This window comes from Melospiza georgiana, chromosome 5 (genome assembly GCF_028018845.1).
Source record: "Melospiza georgiana isolate bMelGeo1 chromosome 5, bMelGeo1.pri, whole genome shotgun sequence".
Classification (NCBI taxonomy): Eukaryota; Metazoa; Chordata; class Aves; order Passeriformes; family Passerellidae; genus Melospiza; species Melospiza georgiana.
The window spans coordinates 61456050-61478902 of NC_080434.1; the positions used below are offsets into that span (position 1 = coordinate 61456050).

Here is a 22853-nt window from a genome sequence, read left to right on the forward strand (position 1 = left end):
GGAGGGGGCGCGGGGGGTGGAGAGCCAAGCCCAACAGCATCTTGTGTGTTTGACTTTTTTTTTTTCCCCTCCCTCCTCCTTCCGTGAGACAGTTTGATGAATGCCTGCGAGAGGGGTATGATTTGCTGAGGCGCCTCTGGCAGGGCGGTGTGTGCGCGGTGTCAGCCCCGCCGCCGCCCCCCGTGGGGCTGAGAGCGGCCCGCGGCGGGGGACGCGCGTGGGAGCGGCTGCAGCGCTGCGCGGGCCGCCGCGCAGGAAGCGCCGCCGGGCGGACGGGGCTCCGCGGCCTCTCGCCGGGGGCTCGCCGGGGAGTCACGGCTTTGAAAGCGGCGAAGAGGATCATAAGTAGCTCGCCCAACTCCACCGCACCCTGAGACCCCTGGGTTTGCTTCGCCATCGCAGGGAGCGTGTGAAGACGAGACCCAAGTGCCGCCTCTCCCAGGCACCGACGGGCCGGCGAGGGACGGCCCGGGCGCGGCCCCGCGCCTAGCGAAGTTGCTTTCAGCCGCCGACCGGTGCCACCAGCCTCACTTTGCCGGGGTTGTTTTCTTGACTTAGCTTTGGATAGAAAAGCCTTCGCTGTCTCCGCACCGTGAAAGTTGCCCGAGCGCTCCCCGCGGCGAGGAGGAGGGCGGCGCGCCCCGCGCTCCCCGGGGCCGAGGCCGGTGGGCCCGGCTGGGCTGCAGCGGGCGGTGATGATGTGCGGCTGGAGGAAGCTCACCCTGTCCCTGGGGCTGCTGCTGGCGATGGCGGGCGCGGTGGCGCCGCAGCCGTGCCCGGCGCAGTGCTCCTGCTCGGGGAGCACCGTGGACTGTCACGGGCTGGCGCTGCGCGGCGTCCCGAGGAACATCCCCCGCAACACCGAGAGGCTGTAAGTAACCCGGCCGGGGCGGCGGCGAGCGCCCCTCGGCCCCCTGCTCCCTTCAGGGCTCCGAACGGCTGTCGGGCTGAGGTGGCCCCCGGGCCCGGCCTGGTTTAGGGTCCCGACGCCCTTTGGGTGGGGGTTTTCTGTTCCCTTCTCCTGCTGCTGGCCGTGCCCGTTTCTCAGCGATGCGCGGAGACACGGAAGAGGTGGGCGCTGTTCCCAGCCGCTGCCTTTCATCCCGGGAAGCCGCGGTGAGCAGCGCGGTTCCCGCCTCCGCGGGGAGCGGGGGCGGGCACCACCGCGGCCGGGGGGCGCCCCGGGGCGGCGGCGGAGCGGCCTCTGCCCCCGCCGGCGCCCATTTCCCGTCGAACTTGGCTATTGCGGCTCGCTTTCCCCGGGGCAGAGCCGGGCCGCGCTCCCGGCGTGGGCAGGGCGGCCCGGGGCGCGCAGCGCTCCCTGCACCGCGGCTCCGCGCATCTGCCGGCGGGCGAGGGCGCGCCGGGCTGCGATAGCCGCGCTCGCAGGGCGCTCGGCGGTGCCGGAGCCGGGATCCCTCCCTCCACCCGCGGCTGGGCTGTCTTCTGTATGTGGCCGGTTGTTTATTGTGTCAGGCTGCCCTTCAGAGGGGTCCTGAGAGTGGAAGTGGTGTGCGCGTTATTTCTTGCTCTCTGATAAGTCATTTAAATGTTGGCATGTGAACGCGCGTCTGGAGTGGTGAATTTCACTCAGGAAGAGTATCAAGGACACATTCCTCCTGGGACTCGTGTGGTTTCTTTACAGTGGTGTTTTGGCCATATGTGGTATAAAGCGCTTAAAAACATACTTAAAAAGTAGTCTTCACCCCCCGCCCCCCCAGCTCCCAGCTACGTGTGGAATGAGCTATAATTGTTAGAATAGCTTCCATGTAATACCGCTTCCTAAAGATTTATCTCATGAATTGCCAAGTCTGGTTTTATTTGTAGTGATTGGAAGTGAAAGATGTTTATTTCTTAAACCCAAAATGGTATTAAAAAGAGACATATACTCCAGAAGAAAAAGTAGTATAGAAGTATGATGAGAAATGCTGGGGCCTAAATAGAGGTTTCTCTTGCTTCTGAACTTGCTTTGCATTCTACAGTCAGTATAGCTTCCTGTGCAGCAAGTGGAGAGCTTAGTTTTGCTGAAACCTTATTTCCCATCACTTACTCCAGCAGTTTGAAACCCTAATGCTTGTTTGAAACCTAATATTTGTTATAGGTATTTAACCCCTATGCCATACTGGGAAATCTGAAAATTGCTTGAAATGGTGAAAATTGGGGGTTTCTTTCAGGCAGTTAGTTTTTGTAACAGTCAAATAAAGTTTGTAGCATATATATATAGATAGATAGATATACCTATATGTACTAAGTCTTGTGGTTTTTCTAAATGCAGTTATAACCCCAAAGATAGAGCTTTGAACTCGTCTGTTGGTAAAGATTGTAGTTAAATGTGAGCTTTGTAATGGCAAGCAGAACTGACTTTCCAAGACTCTCCTGCTACAAATTTCAAACTACTGTTTTCAAGGTAAATTGTATTTCATCTACTTGGAAATTAGGAAATCACATGGTGTTAATTGTAAGAATGGTTTGTTGTATTAGTTTGTCTCCTAACTTCTGAAAATGCTGTGCCCCTGAAAACAAACAACACAATTTAAAAATAGTTTTTTAATGTTTTAATTTTGCTGCTTACAAATTATTCTTCTTAGGGATCTTAATGGAAATAACATCACAAGAATCACGAAGACTGACTTTGCTGGCCTAAGGCACCTTCGAGTTCTGTAAGTTTTCTCTTTCTGTCATTGATGACTCTTAGGACTGATGCTACAGGTTGTAGTTACATTTCAGTTAATTTTCTGGATGGGTTATCACTTTTTAGCTACTGTATTACCATATCTGAACCTAAAACTGCTCTGCCGTGTGTTATACGCTGTTATGTGCAAGTGAGCAATTTCTTTAAATGAGATTTGTTTATATGTTTTTAATCTGTCCTGAAGATTATGAGAACTTGAGGGCTTAATTTAGCACATAGCTTACAAGTAAGACTTGCTAAAATTGGTTGAAAAACCATTGGAGTTACTTCAGTTTAAGGCTGTGAAATTTATAGTTCACACTGAAAATGGGTACTCTCAACCAGAACTATAAGGGAGTTAATTAAGAAAAAAGTTATTCCTTTAGTGAATGTAAAAGCAAGTCCCAGGTGATTATTATTGCTCTTTTGTAGTTTCTGGACAAAACAGAAACTTTACCACTGAAGTTGAGGAAGGAATGATTTGGTTAGTTTGTTTGGATGGGTTTTTGGTTTTTTGTTTCTTTGTTGTAAAAAATTTTTTTTCAAGTGTTATCAAGGTTTTAAAATTTGGTGGTAGTTTGTGGATTTTTGTTTGTTTTTTGGTTGGGTTTTTTTGTTGCTTTCTGAAGGAAATGTCTAACTACTTAGCTTATTTGTTAAGGCCGGTTTAATTTGAGCTAGTGGTCTTGTAAAATCCTTTTCCTTTTCTCTCTGAAGTAAATATAACATGGTAGTAATTTTTGACTTTGTTACAAAACAGGGATACTCTTACAGTTACAATCTCTGTGCAGTGTTTTACTGCTGTTTCTCCCAACACCACAATTCAGAGGTTTGGTTTTGTTACTCATGTGTGAGACTGGTATCACCTCCGTGCTGTTGGACTGGAGTCTCACAGCTTGCCGAAGGGCAGGGATGTGTGTGCATGTGAGCATGCAGCCTCTGGGCATGTGTGTAGCTTTAGAACTTGTGACTCCTTGAGAAAATTAGCAAATCTAATAATGATTCCTGTTTCTTTTACCAAGCCTTATTTTCCTGCTCTTGGTTCTGTGAGCCCATGTAAATTGTTAGTGACAGGGATACAGAAGGTTAAAGTGGATGTCACTCTACTATAGCTATAGGATTTTCTTAAAGAATATGTGGCTTCTTTTAAATGACCATTGTTAATGTGACAATTTATCTCAGAGATAAAACTTACATCTAAAAATTTCTATATTTCAGTCAGCTCATGGAGAACAAGATTACTACTATTGAGAGAGGAGCATTCCAGGATTTAAAAGAACTGGAGAGGCTGTAAGTATATTTAATTCTAAAAGTTTCAACTTTTGGGGAATCAAATCAGTTGTGTGTCAAGGCCCTCAGGCTTCAGATTTTTTAAATACTTTTTTTTAAAATTTGTGATTTCTAGCCTTACTGAGACACAAGAGAAATAAATTTTCAAGCAGTGTTTAGGGGACTCGGTTGGGGGGGAGCGTTCAAGAGCAGTCTGGATTCAGAGTGAAAACTGCAATTGTCCCGTTGGAAATGGTTTCAATGCTATCTAATATTTTCACTTTAATCTTGAATACACAAGGACTTGAGAACTCAAATGCACCAAAAGAAGGCTCTCTGACCCATAGTGTTAGAGGTTTTATACATGCCTTATTGGAAGTAACTACTGGCCATAAAATGTTTTCTTGTTACATAGCAGTGATTCAATTCTACTCCAGTTTTTATATCATGGAAGCTTTTACAAAAGCTCAGAAAAAATATGAACTGTTAATTTTAAAAAAATAATTTTAATTTGGATTAAAAAAAAAGATTGAGCACTCTGGGGAGAGAAGATGGAGCAGAGATGACAGGACCTTATCTGGTGAAGTTGAAGTACAAACACCTACTTGGTTGGAGTGAGACCTAGAAAATGAGTAATTCCCAAGCTAGTTTTCAGTATGTGCCTTCTTATTTTGTTACATTCCAAATTAAAATATTTTTTAACGTATTGTGAAACTTGGGACAACTGACTTGTTAAAGGCAGGATGCTGATTGTTGGACACAGTGTGGAGCCTGGAAAATATTAATATATATATATGTTCCTGTGGAACTTGACTTGTGTCTTCATTATTAGGCATCTTAGTCGTTGCATTTTCATTAGATCACCTTTTCTTTAAGCATGCCTCTGAGGTCTTGTTCAGTGTTTCATTTGCTGCTGCTTTAACTTTATAGAAGTATTTCTACTGTACTCAATTGAAAAGCAGCACTGGCCTGAGCATAGTTTGTCTTATTATAGTTGCTTTGTACCCACAGCTGCTGTGGGTTTAAAACAAAAACCTCCACAAACAATTATGGTTTGGTTGGTCATTTAGACAAAGCTTTTCAAGAGAATTAGTAACCACTGGTGTAATTATGATATTTCTATAATAGTTGAAATATTATGTACTTGAGATAATTACCTTATTTTTTCAAATAAGTGAAAGTAACTTTTTGACCTAAAAAGTTTGTGTTCTTATGTAGTGCAACTTTTTTTAAAAAAAATTTTAATGAGATGGATTACTCTTTGGAAAAAAACTAGCTGTGCATTTCTAAGTAGTATTAAAACACTTGATTCAATGCTTTTTTACAATGTGTTTTCGACTTTGTACAAAGTATAGGAATTTAAAACAGCTTTTCCTGCTGAGGGATCGATTGGAATAATATATGCATATTCTTAAATTTGGTTTATGGTGTCTAGATAAAAAATTAAACAGCAGTGTAGTTCATATTGCAAAGTAAATACTTATATGTGAAACATGAAAAAACATTGAGGTCCACACTGTGTATATGGTTTGACACTGAGATACCAAATGCTTACAAAGTTTTAAAGCAGTTTATCAGCAGCCTTATTTCCTAACTATTTCAAAATAAGATCCTGTTAATGTGATATTAATGTGATTTATTAACAAATTTCAAAAAACTTCAAGGCTTTTACTGGTTATATTTCTGAAGTATAGAATTGTTTTACCAGAGAAAGATGAACTTCAGTAGTTAAAACTTACTTGTCTGATGTGTTTGTATTTTGCCATTACATTGTTTCATTTTTCTTTGGTTTTCCCTTGATAATTGGAAAACAATAGCTATTTTCCATTTACATAAGATACTAGTTCTGAAGAGAAATTTTGATACTTTTGGATACTTTTTGGGTTATATTTGTTCACCCTTCAGCAGGCAAACTATGCTATCTGAAAACTTAGTTTTTTATCTAACTATGAAGTTAGTTTTTTATCTAACTATGAAGTTAGATTGTTTTGTCTTCAGAGTTATATTACATCTGCTCCAACACTTGTCAGTTTCTTTAATTTGCTGGAATTCAGTCCATGTTAGGTGTGTGGGTGACTTGTAATTTGAATATATATGCAGGATGTCTGTAAGCTGCCCCAGCTGTTGGCTAAGAGCAAATATTTCATATTTGTGGGGAAAAGCTGAGAAAATTCTTCTTGTTTACAACTGCCAAGTCCATCTGATGAAGGCACATTGTTATCTGACAGCCAATTCATCTCCTTGGGATTTTGAAATCCAAAATGATTTCTCAGGAAACCTGTGGGTACTTCATTCAAGTATTTTCTTTTATACATTAAATAGCAAGCACTTTAAAGCTTTTTAATTTTTTTTCAATGTGTGAGTGTAGGGTGTCACATTCGCACTCCAAGTGTAATGTGCCAAGCTGCTGTCAAAGAATACCTGATACAGACCTTTTAGCATGCAAGCAGAGGGTGTAAGAGAACTTCAGGGCAGTTTAAAACAGCTCAATTTAATTTATAAGATTGTTTACATGTGATACTGCTTATGTTGAAATATCTTGTGCTAGTGTCTGCAGGCTTAATTTTAAAAGATATTTCCTGTTCTTCAGTACTCTTCAATGTGAACAGCAGGCTTTCACAGTAGTTTCTCACTGGGAAAAAAGAAATGCCCATCTCTCTAAGTGAAGTGCTGGGGGGTTTGTTTGTTTGGGTGGTGGCGTTTTGTTTGTTTCTTTGCCTTTGTTTTTAACTGCAGTCTCAGTTGAATTTTTTTTTTAGACCAGTAACTCTGATTTCCAAGGAACTGTTTAGTTGGTTAATGAGTTACTTGGGAATGCTCACTTATAGGTCTGATAATTCAAAATGCTGGATATCCTCTGCTCTTTTTAATGGAAGGGAGGACCTGAAATGCTTTGCAAAATTAATCTCAGAGAGGAGAAACTTTTGACCTCTTCAGAAGATATCTGCTTAAGATTTAATTTTATTAAACCCATAAAAATCTGCCAGGTGGTTTCTCCTGTAAATTAATAAAATAACATATCTTTAGTACACTATGTAAGTTGGTATGTACACAAGGCTATTTCTGACCTACAGACCCATTACACTCCACAATGGGAATTTGTGTCACACCAGTGTAATTGTACAAGTGCAGTGGAACTCAAGGCTGCAGTAAATGCTACTGTAAATAGTGATTGTTATTGCAGGAGCCTGAATGAAAGTAAAAGTTTTCATTTGCAATAAACTATTGTCTGCCTATGCCTGCTACTTAAATAGGAGGGAAAAACAAGGTGGAAATTAGCAACTTATTAAGTTTTAGGTTTGTGGAAACTGTAGTAGCTAGAGAAACACTGGTGCAGTTGATATTGCTGTAAGCCTTTTAGATGGATACTTCTGGGAGAAGTCTTCAAGTCAAATAAATGGCTCTACCCTGCAGTGTTCACTTTGCAGTGTTCACTTAGTTCCAATCTCTGACAGCTTTGAAGGCTCTTAAGGGCTGAGCTCTTAAGGCTCCAGTCCAAGCCATTTTTGTACAGCACTGCCTGAACTGCCTTGTCTGCCACAAATATGATTTTTTTCACAGACTGAATACTGAACAGAAAAATTGCATGGTCTGTTTTGTTGTGTAGATGTTCTGTCTGCTGAAACAACGCTCTTTGACTGAGAAATGGGCTGTGTGCACTGAAGTTCAGTTGGGACAACTTGTACCTTTGAGTACATCCTGAAGCAATGCAAAAACTCCTGGACTAATTACACTCTTGACATCTGCAATAATTACAGTATTTAATATCTGCAGGACTTTATTATCTCTAACTTATATGAGCCCATGTTCTTGAGCGGAGCCTCTAAAGAGTGTGTGGCTCTTCAGTAAATGGCAAGTGCCCTAGAGAGAGGGTTGGATGTGGCCTCTTAGGGTTTCTTACAGAGACCACAGCCATGTGTCAGCAGTGGTTTTCAATATCTTTCATGGCAGGAAGACAGAAAGGGTCAAGACATGGAGGATTTTCACAACACTCATGGATATCCAGAGACCACGGCTTATTATGGGGGACAAAACTTTTTGAAAGTTTCCTCTGAGAATGTGAAATCAAAAACTTGTTTCTTCTTTCTTCATAAAGCTGTCATCTTGGGTGTGATGTTTATTCTAGTTGAAATAGTATATTAAGACAGCAAGATGAGGATAAACTGAAAGTTTCCACTTTATGAAAACTGATATTGTTAGACACAGCTTTAAAAATAATTTTTAGTAAGTGTAGGCCATTGTTACCCCAAGTTCACCTCATTCTCTAGTGTTGCAAATACTTCTCAAAATATGCCAATGTTTTTACAAGTTATTGTCATTTGGAGGGAAGTATAAAATTTTGTTGAAGACAGCGACCATAGGCTGCTCAACCAGTTCTGTAAGGAGCTACTTAAATCTAAAATACAGTTCATGTAGTCTAGAAATAGAGAGTTGTCAGGTTTTTGAGGGCTAAATATACTCTTCACATGTTTACAGAGAAGAGCAGTTACCTTTTCATTTATAAAAAAATAAAAATTGGCTGATAAGAACTTTTCAATCATACTTTTCCCTAATATTTTTTTTTTAAGTCTAGTAGTTGGGATTTCAGCTCTTATTATGCTAGGGCTATGACAAGGAAAAATGTCAGAATAGGAGGAGTTTACAGCAATAGTTTCAAAACTACTCACTTTTTTCCTTCCTGTATTTATGAATAATCCATTGAGGGAGCAGTATGTCCCTAAAATGCTAATTTAGAGTCTGATTCTGCATTTACCATGTGAATAACTTGGTTTGCATGACTAGTCTCACTGATTACTCCTGTGAGAAAGGTTACTTGTGTGGCCTAAAAAGTTTCCAGGCCAAGCCTCCCTATTTTTGATACTCGAATTAGCAAATTTTATTTTTAAAGTATCCATTTAAAGTGTTACCTGTGTAGACTTAAAATGCAAACTATGGGGAAAAAAACAACCCAACCCAAAACCCCATAAACAAAGGAAATAAGCCACCAGTCCCCCCACCAAACCTATTTCTGCTGAAGCTGTTGTGTAGATGAAATGTTACTCTCAAAGGAATAACTTCAACTTCTGAGTTGGTGTCTGAGCTAAATACCCCCACCATAACTCCCCAAAAACAGCCCCTCTGAGCTACATGATGTGAGTAAGCTGCAGTCATGAGTTCAAGAAAAGAATGCTGAACATCAAGCTGGTACATGAAGAAGCTTTTAAACTGAAATCTACCCATTGTATTTTCATGTTTCTTACAATGCATACTGATGCAATATTTCAATTTTCATGAAATATTTCAAGAATTAAATGTTTTGTTAGGGTTTGATTTTTCTAAATTTTTGCAACTCAGTTCTATAATGACAAACTGAGGAATTGTCCCTACTTGCCATTTATTTGGGCTCTCTCTTTATGAATACATTAAAACAAGTTATTCAAAGTTAACATGAAGAGACCACTTACTTAGGTGTGTACTTATGAGTGTTTGAGTAGTACTGAAAGTCAGTATTGTTTTGTACATGCTGTGGATGAACAATTTGCAACTTACAGATGTGCCATAGCATAGAAGGAAAAGTATATTTCAACTACATAGCTTCAAGAAAAAGTTCTTTCTACTTAGTAAACAAACTGTAGTACTAGGTGGGTTTCTTTACAGGATACAAATCAGTATGTGAAATTACTGTATGCAGCTTCATCTGCAGCACAGATTTAATTATAGCCTCAATACAAAGAAGATCATCTTGTCAAAAATATTAAATGGGCTTCAGTAAAATAAAGTGGGGTTTAGTTGTATTCATGTATTGCAGGGTTACAGTTATCCATTTGCGCTCTAGCTTTAGTCAGATAAATGTGGTAAACTATTACACTGCATTAGTAGGTTTTGAAATTACAAAATCAAAACTGACTTGGGAGTTTTTGTGATCTCTGAATGTATGGGGTGTTACAGAGCATCTCATCTCACAAAGTCATGCATTGCAGGGTGGACTAAGAAGTGAAATGTTTCATCTAGGGTGAAGACAAATACAGTTTGTCTTGGGCATAACTGCCCAGGAGGCCTGGGCATTTATCAAGGGCTTTAACAGCTGCTTCAAAATGGACTAGATGAACAAATAGTATCCTTTCTGTCTAGTCTAGAAAAGGGCTATATTATATGCATGCTGTTTCTTAGGGTGCAGACTTACTGAATCACTGATGGGGGAAAAAAACCATGCTGTCCAGAGATTAAAATAAACCTATGTGCTAATAGTTTGTTCTGTATTGATGTGTGGCATAAGATTGCAGTTTTATTTCAAATTGACTAACTCTATCAATAAAATGTAGATTCCAAGTAGGAAAACACTTTTAAGAGAGGAATGGCAATATTTTCTCTGAGTCTTTAAATGTGAGCTGCATCAATAAATTAATCCTAGAATAAGCAGGCTTGGGCTGAACTTTTTTTTCCTGAGTTTTGAAACTGATAGTATATAGTTTTTTCAGTTACAGAAGAGAAGTGTTAGAAATATTAGATTTCACTTATGTGAAGCTATATGATCAAAATTTAGCAGCAGGTAATTCTGGAAAAAAATGTTGAATGTCATCTGTTTTTATGATGCGGTTTTGGTTTTTAAGCTGAAGCAAAATATGACTTTTTTTCCCCCCCCAATTTACAGACACTTAGCTGTGAAGGCTAATGTAGAGTTTTAGGATCCCTGGCAAAAATTCTGTGTTAGCAGTAGAACCACTATTCCAGGAATCATTTCTATCACTATCACTCTAAAAGCACAGCTGATAAATGAGCAATATTTCATCTTATAAGGTTATAAAGTGTGTCAATGAAATAAATTTTTTAGGGATAAGACCTTGTGTTATATAGTATAGAAGTTGTACCGAGGTTTTAGATTGAGTTCTTAGCTCTTTAGCTGAAAGTTAGTCTCGAGTTTCTTTTCTCACTGAATGCTGGTCTTCATTGTGGCAGGCAAGTTCCTTACTGGAGTCTGAGAACTAATTCTTTTTCATTTGGGGCACATTCTGGGCAGTTCTGACTACAGCTGCTGGGGAAGTCTGGGTTTGACTGCCTAAAACCCGTGGGATTATTCATGTGCTTGCCTTTTAAGGCTGCTTGATGTTACACTTGTCTCCTCCCTGTGCCCTTGGTACTCAATCACCTGTGTGGCCTCAGTCTATGAGCATTTGAAGAGTTAATTCCTTCACACAGGTGTGTCATAGGGAAGGGAAGAATGATGAGCTCAGGTAGAGAGACCTGGTTTTGAACAGCCCTGAAGGGGGTGAACAGTTATTCCTTGTTAATCATGGATGTGAGAAATCCTTCTTTTAGCTAGTCTTACATAGTTTAAGGGCAGTGCACTGCACATTCTTCCTCTTAGAATGGGGAGGAGACCACGAAGCCTGCGGTGTTAATCACTTACCAGTGGAATGTGGGACTACGAATTATACAGGCCTTGTGTATTAATAGTTTCGTAAAAAAAATTTAAAAATACTGCTGTAGTTATTTGGTATTAGCAGGCTTTTGAAAGCAATATCAAATCTCTTCTTTAAAAATGTCTGTTGAATCAGAGAGACAATGGCTGTTTTTGAAGACAGTGTATAAAAAGATGCAGTGTTCCAATGGATTTTTAAAAAATTAAATTGTAGCTACATTTTTATTACAGAACACTACAAAATACTTGATAAAACTAATTCCAAGCACAATGTTCTTCTAAAAGACTTGTCAATGCCCACTATTTATTTTTATTATATTTTATTCATCTGAGTGTCTTTTCTCATGGGACTCCTTTTATGGGTCCCGAAGTCAAATTGCAGTGAGAAGTCCTGTTTGCTCTTTGCAGACCTTTTTACAAATTCCAGGGCAGGAAGGCTGTTTATTTTTCCCACATCTGTTTTGTGCTCATCCTTTGTGGCATTGTTTGCTGGATGCTCTTCTTTCTTGCTTCCTCTGAAATGGGTAATTTGCACTGTTGCAAAATGGTGAAGCTAGATCTGATTCTGCAGAGCTGTTGTGCCAATGTTTTTGTTTCAAATGGTGTTTTTTGTTCAGAAGCTATTTTAAATGGATTCTGTAGATCACTGATACTAAAGTTAAAGCTACACATTTTAGTTTTACTATTTAAAAATCATATTTATTTCTTGCAGATTGAGTTCAATATTTTTTTTAAATGCTGATTTAATATTAAGTGGCCACAGGTGAAAATTGACTTGTCATTACATTTTAATATAGCATATTTAAAAGATTATCTAAGATGCTCCATATTTTGATTGCAGAAACCACATTTCTTTCTGGAGTCTTACAGATAAACTCCAGAATGTATGAGGGATCTGGCTGCAACTTCAGTGACTCATACTGTTATGTTACCTCATTTACTATGAAGAGCCTGGTTGAAGCTTCATCAGAAGAAACATTTTATTTTCCTATTTTATTTCATAGTATGTGCTCGTTGTGCTGGCTTGTCTTTAATAATAGTCTAGACTGTTAGTCAAATACAACATGGTAAAGTCTCCATTTTTTTAAGGTGCACCAGCCATTCTGATTTAGTTTGGCAGGATGTCTGTATAGGTGCTCTAGAAAAATACTTGAGTGAAAATTTACTGTAACTTCATGCCAGAAAGACAGTTACAAGCCTATCAGGACTATCTGCAGGCCTTTCTTGTCTTTGTAAACAATCTGGTTAAACCCTAGCTAAATTCAACCTACTAGATCAGCTTCACCTCCCCTCTTTCTTTTTTTTTTTTTTTTTTGTTTTGCTTTCTTGGAAGTAATCCCAGGTATTGTCAAAATCATTCTTGTTTCATCTGATACTTGAACCTCTGTTACTCTATGGAGTAACACGTTTTAAACATGTAGTGTGTTTTATAACTTCTGTTTCCTTCTTTCTAGTGTACTTTGTAGAACAGAATCCCATGAGTGAGCTTCACAAGATTGTGGAGGCTTGAAGAAGTCTCTGTAGATTGTCTAATCCCTTGCTACCGATTAGCTCAAGGTCCATCCGAGCAGGTGTCTGAAGGCTGTTTCCAGCTGGGTGTTGAATCTCTCCACAATGGATAGTGTGCAGCCTCTCTGTGCAGCCTGTTCCAGTGTGTGACTGCCCTCACAGTCACTTTTCTTAAGCTGAAATACAGTTTTCCTGTACTTTGATTTGTACCCATTGCCTCTTGTCCTTTCACTGTGCACTGCTGAGAAGAGTCTGGCTCAGTTTTCCTTGCTTGGGATGGAATCAGATCACTTATTTGTACACATGAAGTATTTATACACATTGAGATATCTCTGAGACTTTTCCTCCTCAGGCTAAACAGTCCCAGCTCTCTCAACTTCCTCCAATGTGACAGGTGCTTCAATCTGCCTCCTTTGTTATTTTAGCAGTTCTTCCCTGGACTTGGTCCAGTCTCTTGTGGTGGGGACTCCAGCACTGGGCACAGCTCTCCCAGAGATGTCTCACCAGTGCTGATTTTAGGGGAAGGATCACATGCCTTGACCTGCTGGCAACAATCTTATGATTACAGCCCAGGATGCTGTTGGTCTTCTGTGCAAGGGCACATTGGTGGCTTCATTTGAATTTCTTATTCACCTGCCCCCTAGGCTGTTCTCTGTGGTGGTTCTTCCAACTGGTGGTTCTCCAGTGTGTGCTGGTGTATGGAGTTACTCTTCTCTGGGTTCAGGGCTTTCCATTTCCCTTTTGTTGCCCTTCCTAAGTTTCTTTTTCAAGCAATACTCCATCTTGTTTGTGTTACTTTCAGGCAGTGCACAGACTTAGTGCATCAGTCATTCTTTCCAGTTTTGTAACATCTGCAAATACGCTGAAGGTGCAGTGTGTCCCATCTTCCAGGTTATAATGAAGTTTTGAACAGTACTGGTTGCATTGCTGATCCCTGGAGTACATAACTTGTGAATGTTCTCCAAATGGACTTTGTGCCCCTGACCACAGCTCTGAACTTGGCACTTTTGGCAGCTTTCAGTCCACCTCACCATCTGCTTTTGTAGCCTGTACTCTATCAGTTTGTCTGTGAGGACAACCATTATGAATGGCAGTGTCAGAACCTTTACTGAAGTAAAGATAAACATCTACTGCCTTCCCCTCATCTGCCACGTTCCTTATTCATTGTAGGAGGCTGCCAGGCTGGTCAGACATCATTTTCTCAATGTTAAATCTGTGCTGACCACTCCCAGTCATCATCGTGTCCTTACTGTGTCTAAAATAGAAGTAGAAATATTTTGCCCGGTCACCTTCTCAGGCATTGAGATGAAGCTTCCTAGCCTGCAGTTTCCTGGCTTTTACTGTGTTTTTCATGCTTTTTAGTGCTGTAGGCAGAATTAATAAGAATAATAACTAAATATTTATAGAAATTTCTGTTGAGACAGTAAGGAATAGAGAAAACAGCAGCCTTAATGTCTGTCTTTTCTTCATAGTGAAAAAAAATGCTTTAAAAAGGAAAAGTGGGTACAGACTCTTGACAGCACAAAATACTGCTCTGCATAATGTAGGGAGAATTGATTGGGGTAGGAGAGGAGTTGTGGTAATTTTGGACTTGACATCAAACTCATGGGAGAAGAAAATGAAGGACAGAAAATACCTTAGGTTTCAAGTAGCATGCACTAGTTCAATGTAGTGCTATAGTTGAGAAGTACGTTTCACTGCTTCCAACACAAATAAGACACTGAGTTTGCAGTAGTGTCCTGCTACTGTTCAGAATTTTTTTTTCTTACTGAAACAAATATTTAATTTATATTTGAAATTAAATGGGGAATAACTTAGATGCCTTTTTTAGCTAGTCACTATTTAGCCTAGAAAGTGGAGTTCTGCTTAAGTGGTTCTTGACCTGGGGAAAACCTTGGACATCTAAATGCTGTAAGAACAGCCTTGAACTTCTCAGATTCCTGTTTTTACTCGTGGTTGGTGAACTTGATATTGTTAGGCTTAATGAGATTATGAGTAGTTTGACTAGAGAAATTGTCTTTGCAGAGAATTCTTAATGGAAAAACTGGCACAATCTTTTGCTTAGCTCTTAGTTCTTGGGCTTTCCTCTCACTTGATGACATGCAAGTCACATTCAGAGACAGCAGTTGCCAGATGTGTTGAAGTTCAGCAGATTGTGGCTTTGGACATGGATGCACATATATTTTCTGCCTCTGGCAGATATAGCACAATGTTTTTTGTAGGAAAGTAGTGATTTGCCTTCCTTTCAGATGGAAGTCTAAGTTAAGTCTGTAATTTCTCTGTTGAGGCAGTGGGAATCACTTATTCTGATGTCTGTTATTCTAACTCCATATATTAGAGTAAAATTTTTGGACATCATATTTAAACCAGCCCATGGCAATGATTTGGGTGCTGTGTACTAGCTTTCTCTTTTGAAGTACTTGGATAATTTTGTAGGTGGCTTCTGTATTTTCTGAGCTCATAAAGCCTGAACTGATGTTCTCAGAGGATGCATATCCTTGTAACATCTTGGAACTACTTAAGGAGCCTTGTGGGCTCAGTTGTGGGTAGAAAGTGCTCCTGTCTGAACATGCAGAGGTTTGATTACTGACATGTTCTTCCATTTTAAATTGAAATGTAATGTAAACAGGCTCTTATTCTTTGGAAGTGTGTATGTATATTTTGCAAATCAGCTTCACTGAGCTGTTAAATGGATGTAATAGTTATTTCCTCTGTTGACAAACAGAAGGTGTGAATATGCTCCTTTGAAGAATGCAATTCCTAAGCTGTATGGTGCTGTGTGCTACAATCTACAGATAATGTACTTACTTCTCTAGGTTAACTTTGAAGGAGGAATGAAAAATAATGAATTCTACTGTCAATAATCTTTGTGAGTTGGAAGCATTCAATTATTTTCCTGAAGCAGTGGTGGTGGGATAAATTGCATTTCTCCTGTATTTAGGGTTTTGGAAGACTCATTCTCTGTGCACTCAATGGGATAGGCTGTGTCTAATTAAAGAGCACAGCTGATTTATAACTGACTTGAAACAACTTTTAACTTCAGTCAGCTCTCAAGTTATCTTTTGTCCTACAGGGTCTACGGGTAGAATTGCGTCTACTTGAACTAAAATCCATTTGAAGCTTACTTAGGTGGGACAAAAGAGCACCCTTCCAGTAGTTGTGAGGTGGTTTTGAAAAACCTCAAGCCGGGCTCATTGCTGTGGTGGCAAACAAGCATAGGTCGAAGTGGGGAGTGTAACTGCACGTAAGGGCAGAACTTCTTCCCTGTGAGGGCACTCAAGTACTGGGGCAGCTCATTTTCCCAGAGAGGCTCCACAGCCTCTCTGGCTGGATGTAGTTGATACAGTGGGATCAGAAACAAGTTACAGTGAAGGCTGTAACAAGTCTGAAACAAATGGGTGTGAATTATAGCAATTGCAGATGATTACATTGTACCCAGTGCAATCAAGATTTTTTTTTTCCTCCCTTCCTCCTCCCTGCATGATTGCTACTGGATCATAGTTATTGTGGCATGAAAACTTGAGAGACACATCAGGATGGATTTGTGGCATGGCCAGACTTCAGTGGGTTTGGATATGTTGCTACTGGGAGCACAATGTGCTCTCCCTCCAGCCTCTATCTGTCATCACCTTCGTGTACTCTGGCTGCATGCAGAAGACAAGTAAAACTCAGATATATACCAATTTCAACTAAAATAACCTGTTGTTCAGAACCACTAGCTCAAATCAAGCCAGATTTTTTTTTTTGCTTACCTTAATGTTGTCTGCTTCAAAAAGTTATTTATTCTTTTTCAGGTCTTATTTTTAACTGCCTATTGGCATTGAGCTTCATTTAATTTCAGTATTTTCACCTGCTAATTTGTCAAAAGTATTTTTTCTTTGTCCTTGAATACTTTTATATAATTATACCATAATTTTACTTTGGAGATGCTTTTCTAGTCTTTACTGTGTCTAGAAGACTGACCTCTGGGAGTTTTAAACTGAACTACTTGAAATACTTTGTATACTTTAGGTAGTGTGTGTACATTGCTTCAATTTAATGTGAAGAGCTCAAAAATTCATCTGTGTAAGTTTGCCCAATCTCTTTTTAAGATCCATTCAGCAACAGAAGAAAAAAAAAAGTATATTTGAATTGCAACCTGAAAGAATTATAATATAATAGTGCCTCATCTGTTTATTTCTGGACACTACCAAAGGACTTTACAAGTTGTTACAATGTTAGAGATTCTTCAGTACATTTTCTGTTGCTTTCACCACTAATGCTTCATCTTCTCTGAGCTCTCTCCTTGAGAAACACAAATATTTGTAGCTCAGTTGGAAAACTGAATAGTCACAGTATGAAATATCTCATCACTGTTTCTTCAGGGCTTCACTTTGAGCTCCGTGTCAGTTCTGGGAGAGCAGTTCAGTTGATGAAACTGAAATTTCTCTTTTGCATTGTCCCAGGGAAAATATAGCCTGCTAGGTAACTGTGCTAAGTGTCTGCTGCCATGAAAATATGGAAAGATGATGTGGTGGAATGTTTATGGTTGTTTTTACTCAAAGTAGCTGTAGTTCTTTAAAACCTACAGTCTTGGATTCCATGATCGACTGTGCTTACCTTGGGTTTCAGCTCGAGAGAAAGGGGATCTTTTTCACTCACTCTTGTTTGAGTATGTTTGTGTGTTCTGGTTAGGTGTTATTTCAGACGAAATGAAACATCAGGTCACCTGAAAAAGTGGAACTGTTGGGGAACTATGTAAAACAGTGAACCATTTTAAAATAGTAATGTATTTTCTGGACTCCTTGTGTGGCTCTTTCCAAAGATTAGAAACTCTTCATGGTGACTGTTGAATGGGAGACTGTTGTGTACTGTGATACCAGGCTGTTGTTTCAGACTTGCTCTGCATGCTTTTTTCCCATTTACTTACATTTTCATGTCATTTTTATAGACAGAACTACCTAATGTAGTCTTGAAAAATGTATTTCAATGAAGTCTAGTTCATAAAATCTCCAAATAGAAAACTCAGCAAATTGACTCTTTTAAAAGCATCTGCCATGACTTGTTAGGTGTAAAGAGTAGCTTAAGTCTCTTTTTGAAGTATTTGATGTATTTCCCATTATTGCCTTTATGAAAATTAGTTATGTTTTATCTTCTTGGTCACAGGCAATAAGGAATAGTCAACTTTTTGGTAGAGAAAGCTTAGTTCTAAAAGAATATTCAGTGAGTGGGATAAAGCTATTCAAAGCAGAAGATGCAAAATGCAAGATTCATAAGGGATCAGTAATTTGTGTATTCCCTCAATCTGTGTAGTACTCAAAGAACAAATATTTTAGTCTTCTGAATGTCAAAGTAAAATCGTGTGTTGAAACACTAATTTGAAGTTCCAAGCTCACAGGGTAGAAACTGGGGAGACATGAGAGTAGTGCTGTTTATTGCTAGTTTAATTAATAGAACTTGATTTATTGTGCATAACTTAGATTTGAAGTCTGTAGAGTGGCAGATGCATCAGTATGTTAAAGGTGTACTCAGCTGTGTGGGGTATGTGAAGTACAGGTAATAACAGAAACTCCTGATTGAAGGTGTTAACTCTTTGTGTAAGATGTTAAATAGCAGAGCAAGTATTTTGCCAGTGAAATACCCTTCTGAGTGATCCTGTGTGTCCCTGTGAGGTTGTTCTTGCATTTAGTGAAAGGCAGCCTGCCTGATAAACTTGATCATCAATATTATGTCATTGTACTAGAGAGGCTTTTATGTAATGAAACTTCTATAAAAATACAGATACTGAGTAATTTCATTGCCCTTTCAGTAACAGCTCATCATTATTGTCTAGTGTCCAAACCTACTAGATTTATTACAAAGTATCAACAGAGATTTTTGCTCTGAAAAACTCATTAGAAAGTCACTTTTTAGTCTTTACCCTACATGCTTTTTCATGTTATTTTGGATCTCTGAAAATGGACTTAGAGGTTTAAGTCTCTATTTAACTAAGAGAAGCAGTGAACAAAATTCGTTTTTTACTTACTCTTTTGTACGCTTGTTTCATTTTCAAAATCTTGTTGGACTGCAAATGTAACTTAAGTAGAAGACAATTGTTTTAAACTAAGTTTTGTGGTCTTGGCATATACTTTTATACAGAAATAGACATTTTCTGACCTTTAGTAAATTTATCAATGATTTTATTTTGAAAATGCAGTAGAGACAGAAACAGTAAAATGTATCACTTTCTTCTATTTATGTTGGGATACGTTTCTTTTTAAGTAGTGTTCAAATCAGAAGTCTTCCAGTAGTCATTAAATTATAGCTCTTTCTTTTATATGGAAACTTTTTGTTCTACTAATTTGGACATGTGATTTACAAGATCACAGTCTAGATTTTTTTTGTTGTTGTTGCTGGATTAAGATTCTTTGTCCTAATTATTAGAACACATTGTCTCTCTCCTCTCTTATCCCAGTAGTGTAGTCTTACATTTTTTGATTCCTTCACTCTTAGTTTTTTAAATCACTAAATGTGTGATTAAGGTTTCTTCTGCCTACAGAAATCAGGATTTCTGATGCTTGACCAACAGAAAAGAACCTGAAATTAACACTGGAGAATTATGGATATCTAGAACTCAAGTAGCTGACTGCTTGCTTATGATTTGAAGTGTGACAGCAACCCTCTGCATGCATAAAAATATTTCTCATGTTATTTCACTCTCATCAGTAGTCACATTGAGCTTTAAGGGAGGAAAAACTATCTGAACTAAACCATGGAGTTATGTAAAATTTGAATTTGAATGTCTCTATCTACATGGGAATAACTGGAAAAACCTTTAAACTGGACAGACCATTATATGGAACAATGTTTCATAAGAAATTAGCTCAGAGAGGCTAAATAGTCTTAATTATTTGGCTAAACAGGAAAATCTGAGCCTTTATGAAATTCTAAAATTTAATTGTTCAAGACTGATGCCTAGTGTATTTTTTCAGCTTGTGGAATGTGTTGATAGCAGTTTATTGAGGTAGTGTAACCACTGTTATGATTATATTTATCTATATCTATATCTATATCTATATCTATATCTATATCTATATCTATATCTATATCTATATCTATATCTATATATCAGATAGTCCCATGCAATCTGGTTTCTGTGAGTGCCCTGAATTACTGAGGGATCATGCATTGCAAAGTGTGACCTGTGATAAATTTTATGGGACACAACAGTTTTTTCTAGTCGGTTGCTTTGCTTGAATGGCAGGTGCCACATGTGGTGGATGCATTTGTTAAAATCAACCAAAAGCCTTATTTGAGCCTGACTTCTTGACTGGGATGACTGTATGCTCCAGGGCTGTCACACACAGTAGAAAGAATAATCTGCATCATATGTTTAGAAAAAACCATGAGGATAGAATAGATTTACCTTGGCGAGTGGTTGTTCTGTTGTCTGTGGGTACAATACAGAGGGCTTTGATCTTGTCACCTCAGTTTGAGCAGCTGTGACCCTGGCCAGCATGCTCAGTGAGAATCTTCACAGACAAATGGGCACCTTCCAGATTTCACTTGCAATTTCTTCTGTTGTACACTGTCTTATGTACAACCGATCAAGTTCTATTTTTTAAAAAAATTAGCTTCCTCAAAGTTCCTGTCTTTACAGTTAAAGAGAAAAAGCTGCATGAAAAAACCTCCTTGTAATGGCAGATATAAGCTGTGACTCCTTGGGGTTTTTTCACTTCTATTTGATTAGGGTTTCTGTAACAGCTTCCTTTGCTTTTGAAATTTAGATAAATGGGCTATATGGATTGTTAGACATAATATTATCTTGTTTACTGAAAGTGTATACATTTGATACATGCTCCCTCGAACCTTTTCATGGTTACAAAACGTCTATCTGGTCCATTATACTAAGAGGAACATAGAGTTGGTAGGGAATTGAATTTGCGCTGCTGATTTTATATTTTTGCTTTCATGTAGTTTATGCAGGATGGAGTCCTGACTTAGTGATTGGTTCACACTGCAGAGATTCAAAATCTTTCATAAAATAGGTAATATGGTCTGTTGGGGCAAACCAGAAAATGTAATTAGTCCATGGTAAATTTACTACTGGACCATGTCTCCGCTAATGGACCTTTCTGGTCTTTAAAATCAGCTTGTTACAGCCCTGGGATTCCAACTCAAAGTGGTTGCATTGCATTGCTGTAGCGTTTGTAATTTAACACAACTTTTTCTTTTTCTTTCCAAAGGCGCCTAAACAGAAATAACCTCCAGTTGCTTTCTGAGCTGCTCTTTCTGGGGACTCCGAAGTTATACAGGCTGTAAGTAGGCACTGCCCAATAACTATTATTTGGGAAAATTTGGATTTGGTCTGTTGTTCTGTCTTGCATTGGAATTTTTATCTTTTGCCTCACATCGGGCTAAAATGTGTTTTGGAACATTGGTATTTTGTTTAAGCTGAGTACTTTCTTTCACTACTTTGCAAGTTTTTTTTTTTAATTGTATTTTGCATCTGAGTCATATACTGATACTTGTATGAGAATATTGTCATTTATTCCCACTTCTGTAAGGAAGTTTTTCAGAAAGAGTACTTTTGATTTTCCTTTTCTCCTGTTTGGGTTTTTTAAGATGTTTCTGTGTTAAAAGAGCTAAAAAGTGCCTGTGGAGATTCTGACCCAAAGGTGCAGCACTGTATAAGCACTTAGGTTTTGTAATGTTCTGCTTTTGTGGTTATACTCACTTGGCCAGAAAAATGGCATTGGCAAATGCTAGGTCTGTAGAGAAGTCGCTCCTGTGTCCCTCGACAGAGGGAAACAAAGCTAGTAACTCAAGCTCTGGGAAGAAAAAATGATTAAATGGTTTACCTTAAATCAAAATGACAATGAATTGAGAAACGACTTCTTTGTTTTGATTGTATTACTTGGTTTGATAATGTTTTACTCTAGGCAATATTTTAAAATACATGGTTTGGCCCATTGTCCTTTCTAATAAGCTGCTTAATTGTGGTACAGTTGAAATGTGAAATAAAGTTTAGAATAGGTTTTATTTGAACAAATTAAATTGTAAGGTATCTTTAAGTTACAATATGTGTTATGGAAGGGATAGCACATGACATGCTTAAGTAGGCTTTGATAAGGTTGTACCAGTTCAGTCTGTTTTAATTTGGATATGTTTGATACATTTCTTCAGGCTCCAGGTGAGCTTTCTGCTGTTGACATTGCTGGTTTATACTGGGTTTCATCACTTGTGTGCTTGGAAAAAGAAAAGTCAAGTTGGAGGAAAGCAGGATTCCTCTTGTTTCACTTTATTATATGGAATTATGTTTGAGAACAAATGTGATGCTTTTATTTTTAGTTGATTTTTATTTTACTATTGTGAAATAATAGTTATTTTCTTCTTCCTTATAGCAATATACAATAGCAAACCGAAAATTACTCCTATTATTGTAAACCTTTATTTTTGTGTATTTTGTTTTATTCCACTGCCTTAGATGTATACTTTATTTCCAGAAATTCCCTGTAGATCTAATGAGTTCTTAAATGACTAGGCCAGAAAGCTGCTTAAGGCTTTTTTCCTGACAAACAAAAATATTTTCTCTACTATAATATCATAATATATTCAAATACTGTGTTGTATATTAACAGTTGAGTCTCTTATTTCCATCAGCTGGGATAAAGTCATTACCTCTATCAGGAATGAGATTAAAGGGATTTATGGTCAGTTTATTATTCCACCTACAGTGTAATGGTTGATACCTAGATACATATATAATAGAAATGAGCCATATTTTGCAGGCAAAAAATGGATACACACTTCAGTCAAAATCATATTTGAATGTATTTATTTCAGAATTGTGTATTTGATATATGCTAGTTTTAAATCTATAATGTCCTTTGACATAAAGCATACAAGTGCTCATAGTGGATATGGAGGAAAGTAAGAGATCACTGGCTTCACAGTATTAAATTTCCTCTGCCTAGGGGTTATTGTTGATCAGACCATGAAAGTGAATGTCTGGTTATAATGTAGTCATGTTTAAAAGAAAATATG

The 22853-nt window shown here is 38.6% G+C and overlaps 1 protein-coding gene across 5 annotated transcripts in view; it reads left to right on the forward strand.

Annotated features, from left to right (window-relative positions):
• The first annotated feature begins 320 nt into the window (after nucleotides 1-320).
• SLIT2 (slit guidance ligand 2) overlaps nucleotides 321-22853 on the forward strand; it is a 256998-nt gene continuing 234465 nt past the window's right edge. For all 5 annotated transcript variants that reach the window (XM_058024095.1, XM_058024098.1, XM_058024096.1 and 2 more), the window contains exons 1-4: nucleotides 321-871; nucleotides 2589-2660; nucleotides 3890-3961; nucleotides 21053-21124. In XM_058024095.1, coding sequence (XP_057880078.1) covers nucleotides 696-871; nucleotides 2589-2660; nucleotides 3890-3961; nucleotides 21053-21124 — 392 coding nt within the window. In that variant the 5' untranslated portion in view covers nucleotides 321-695. The remainder of the gene's footprint in view (nucleotides 872-2588; nucleotides 2661-3889; nucleotides 3962-21052; nucleotides 21125-22853) is intronic.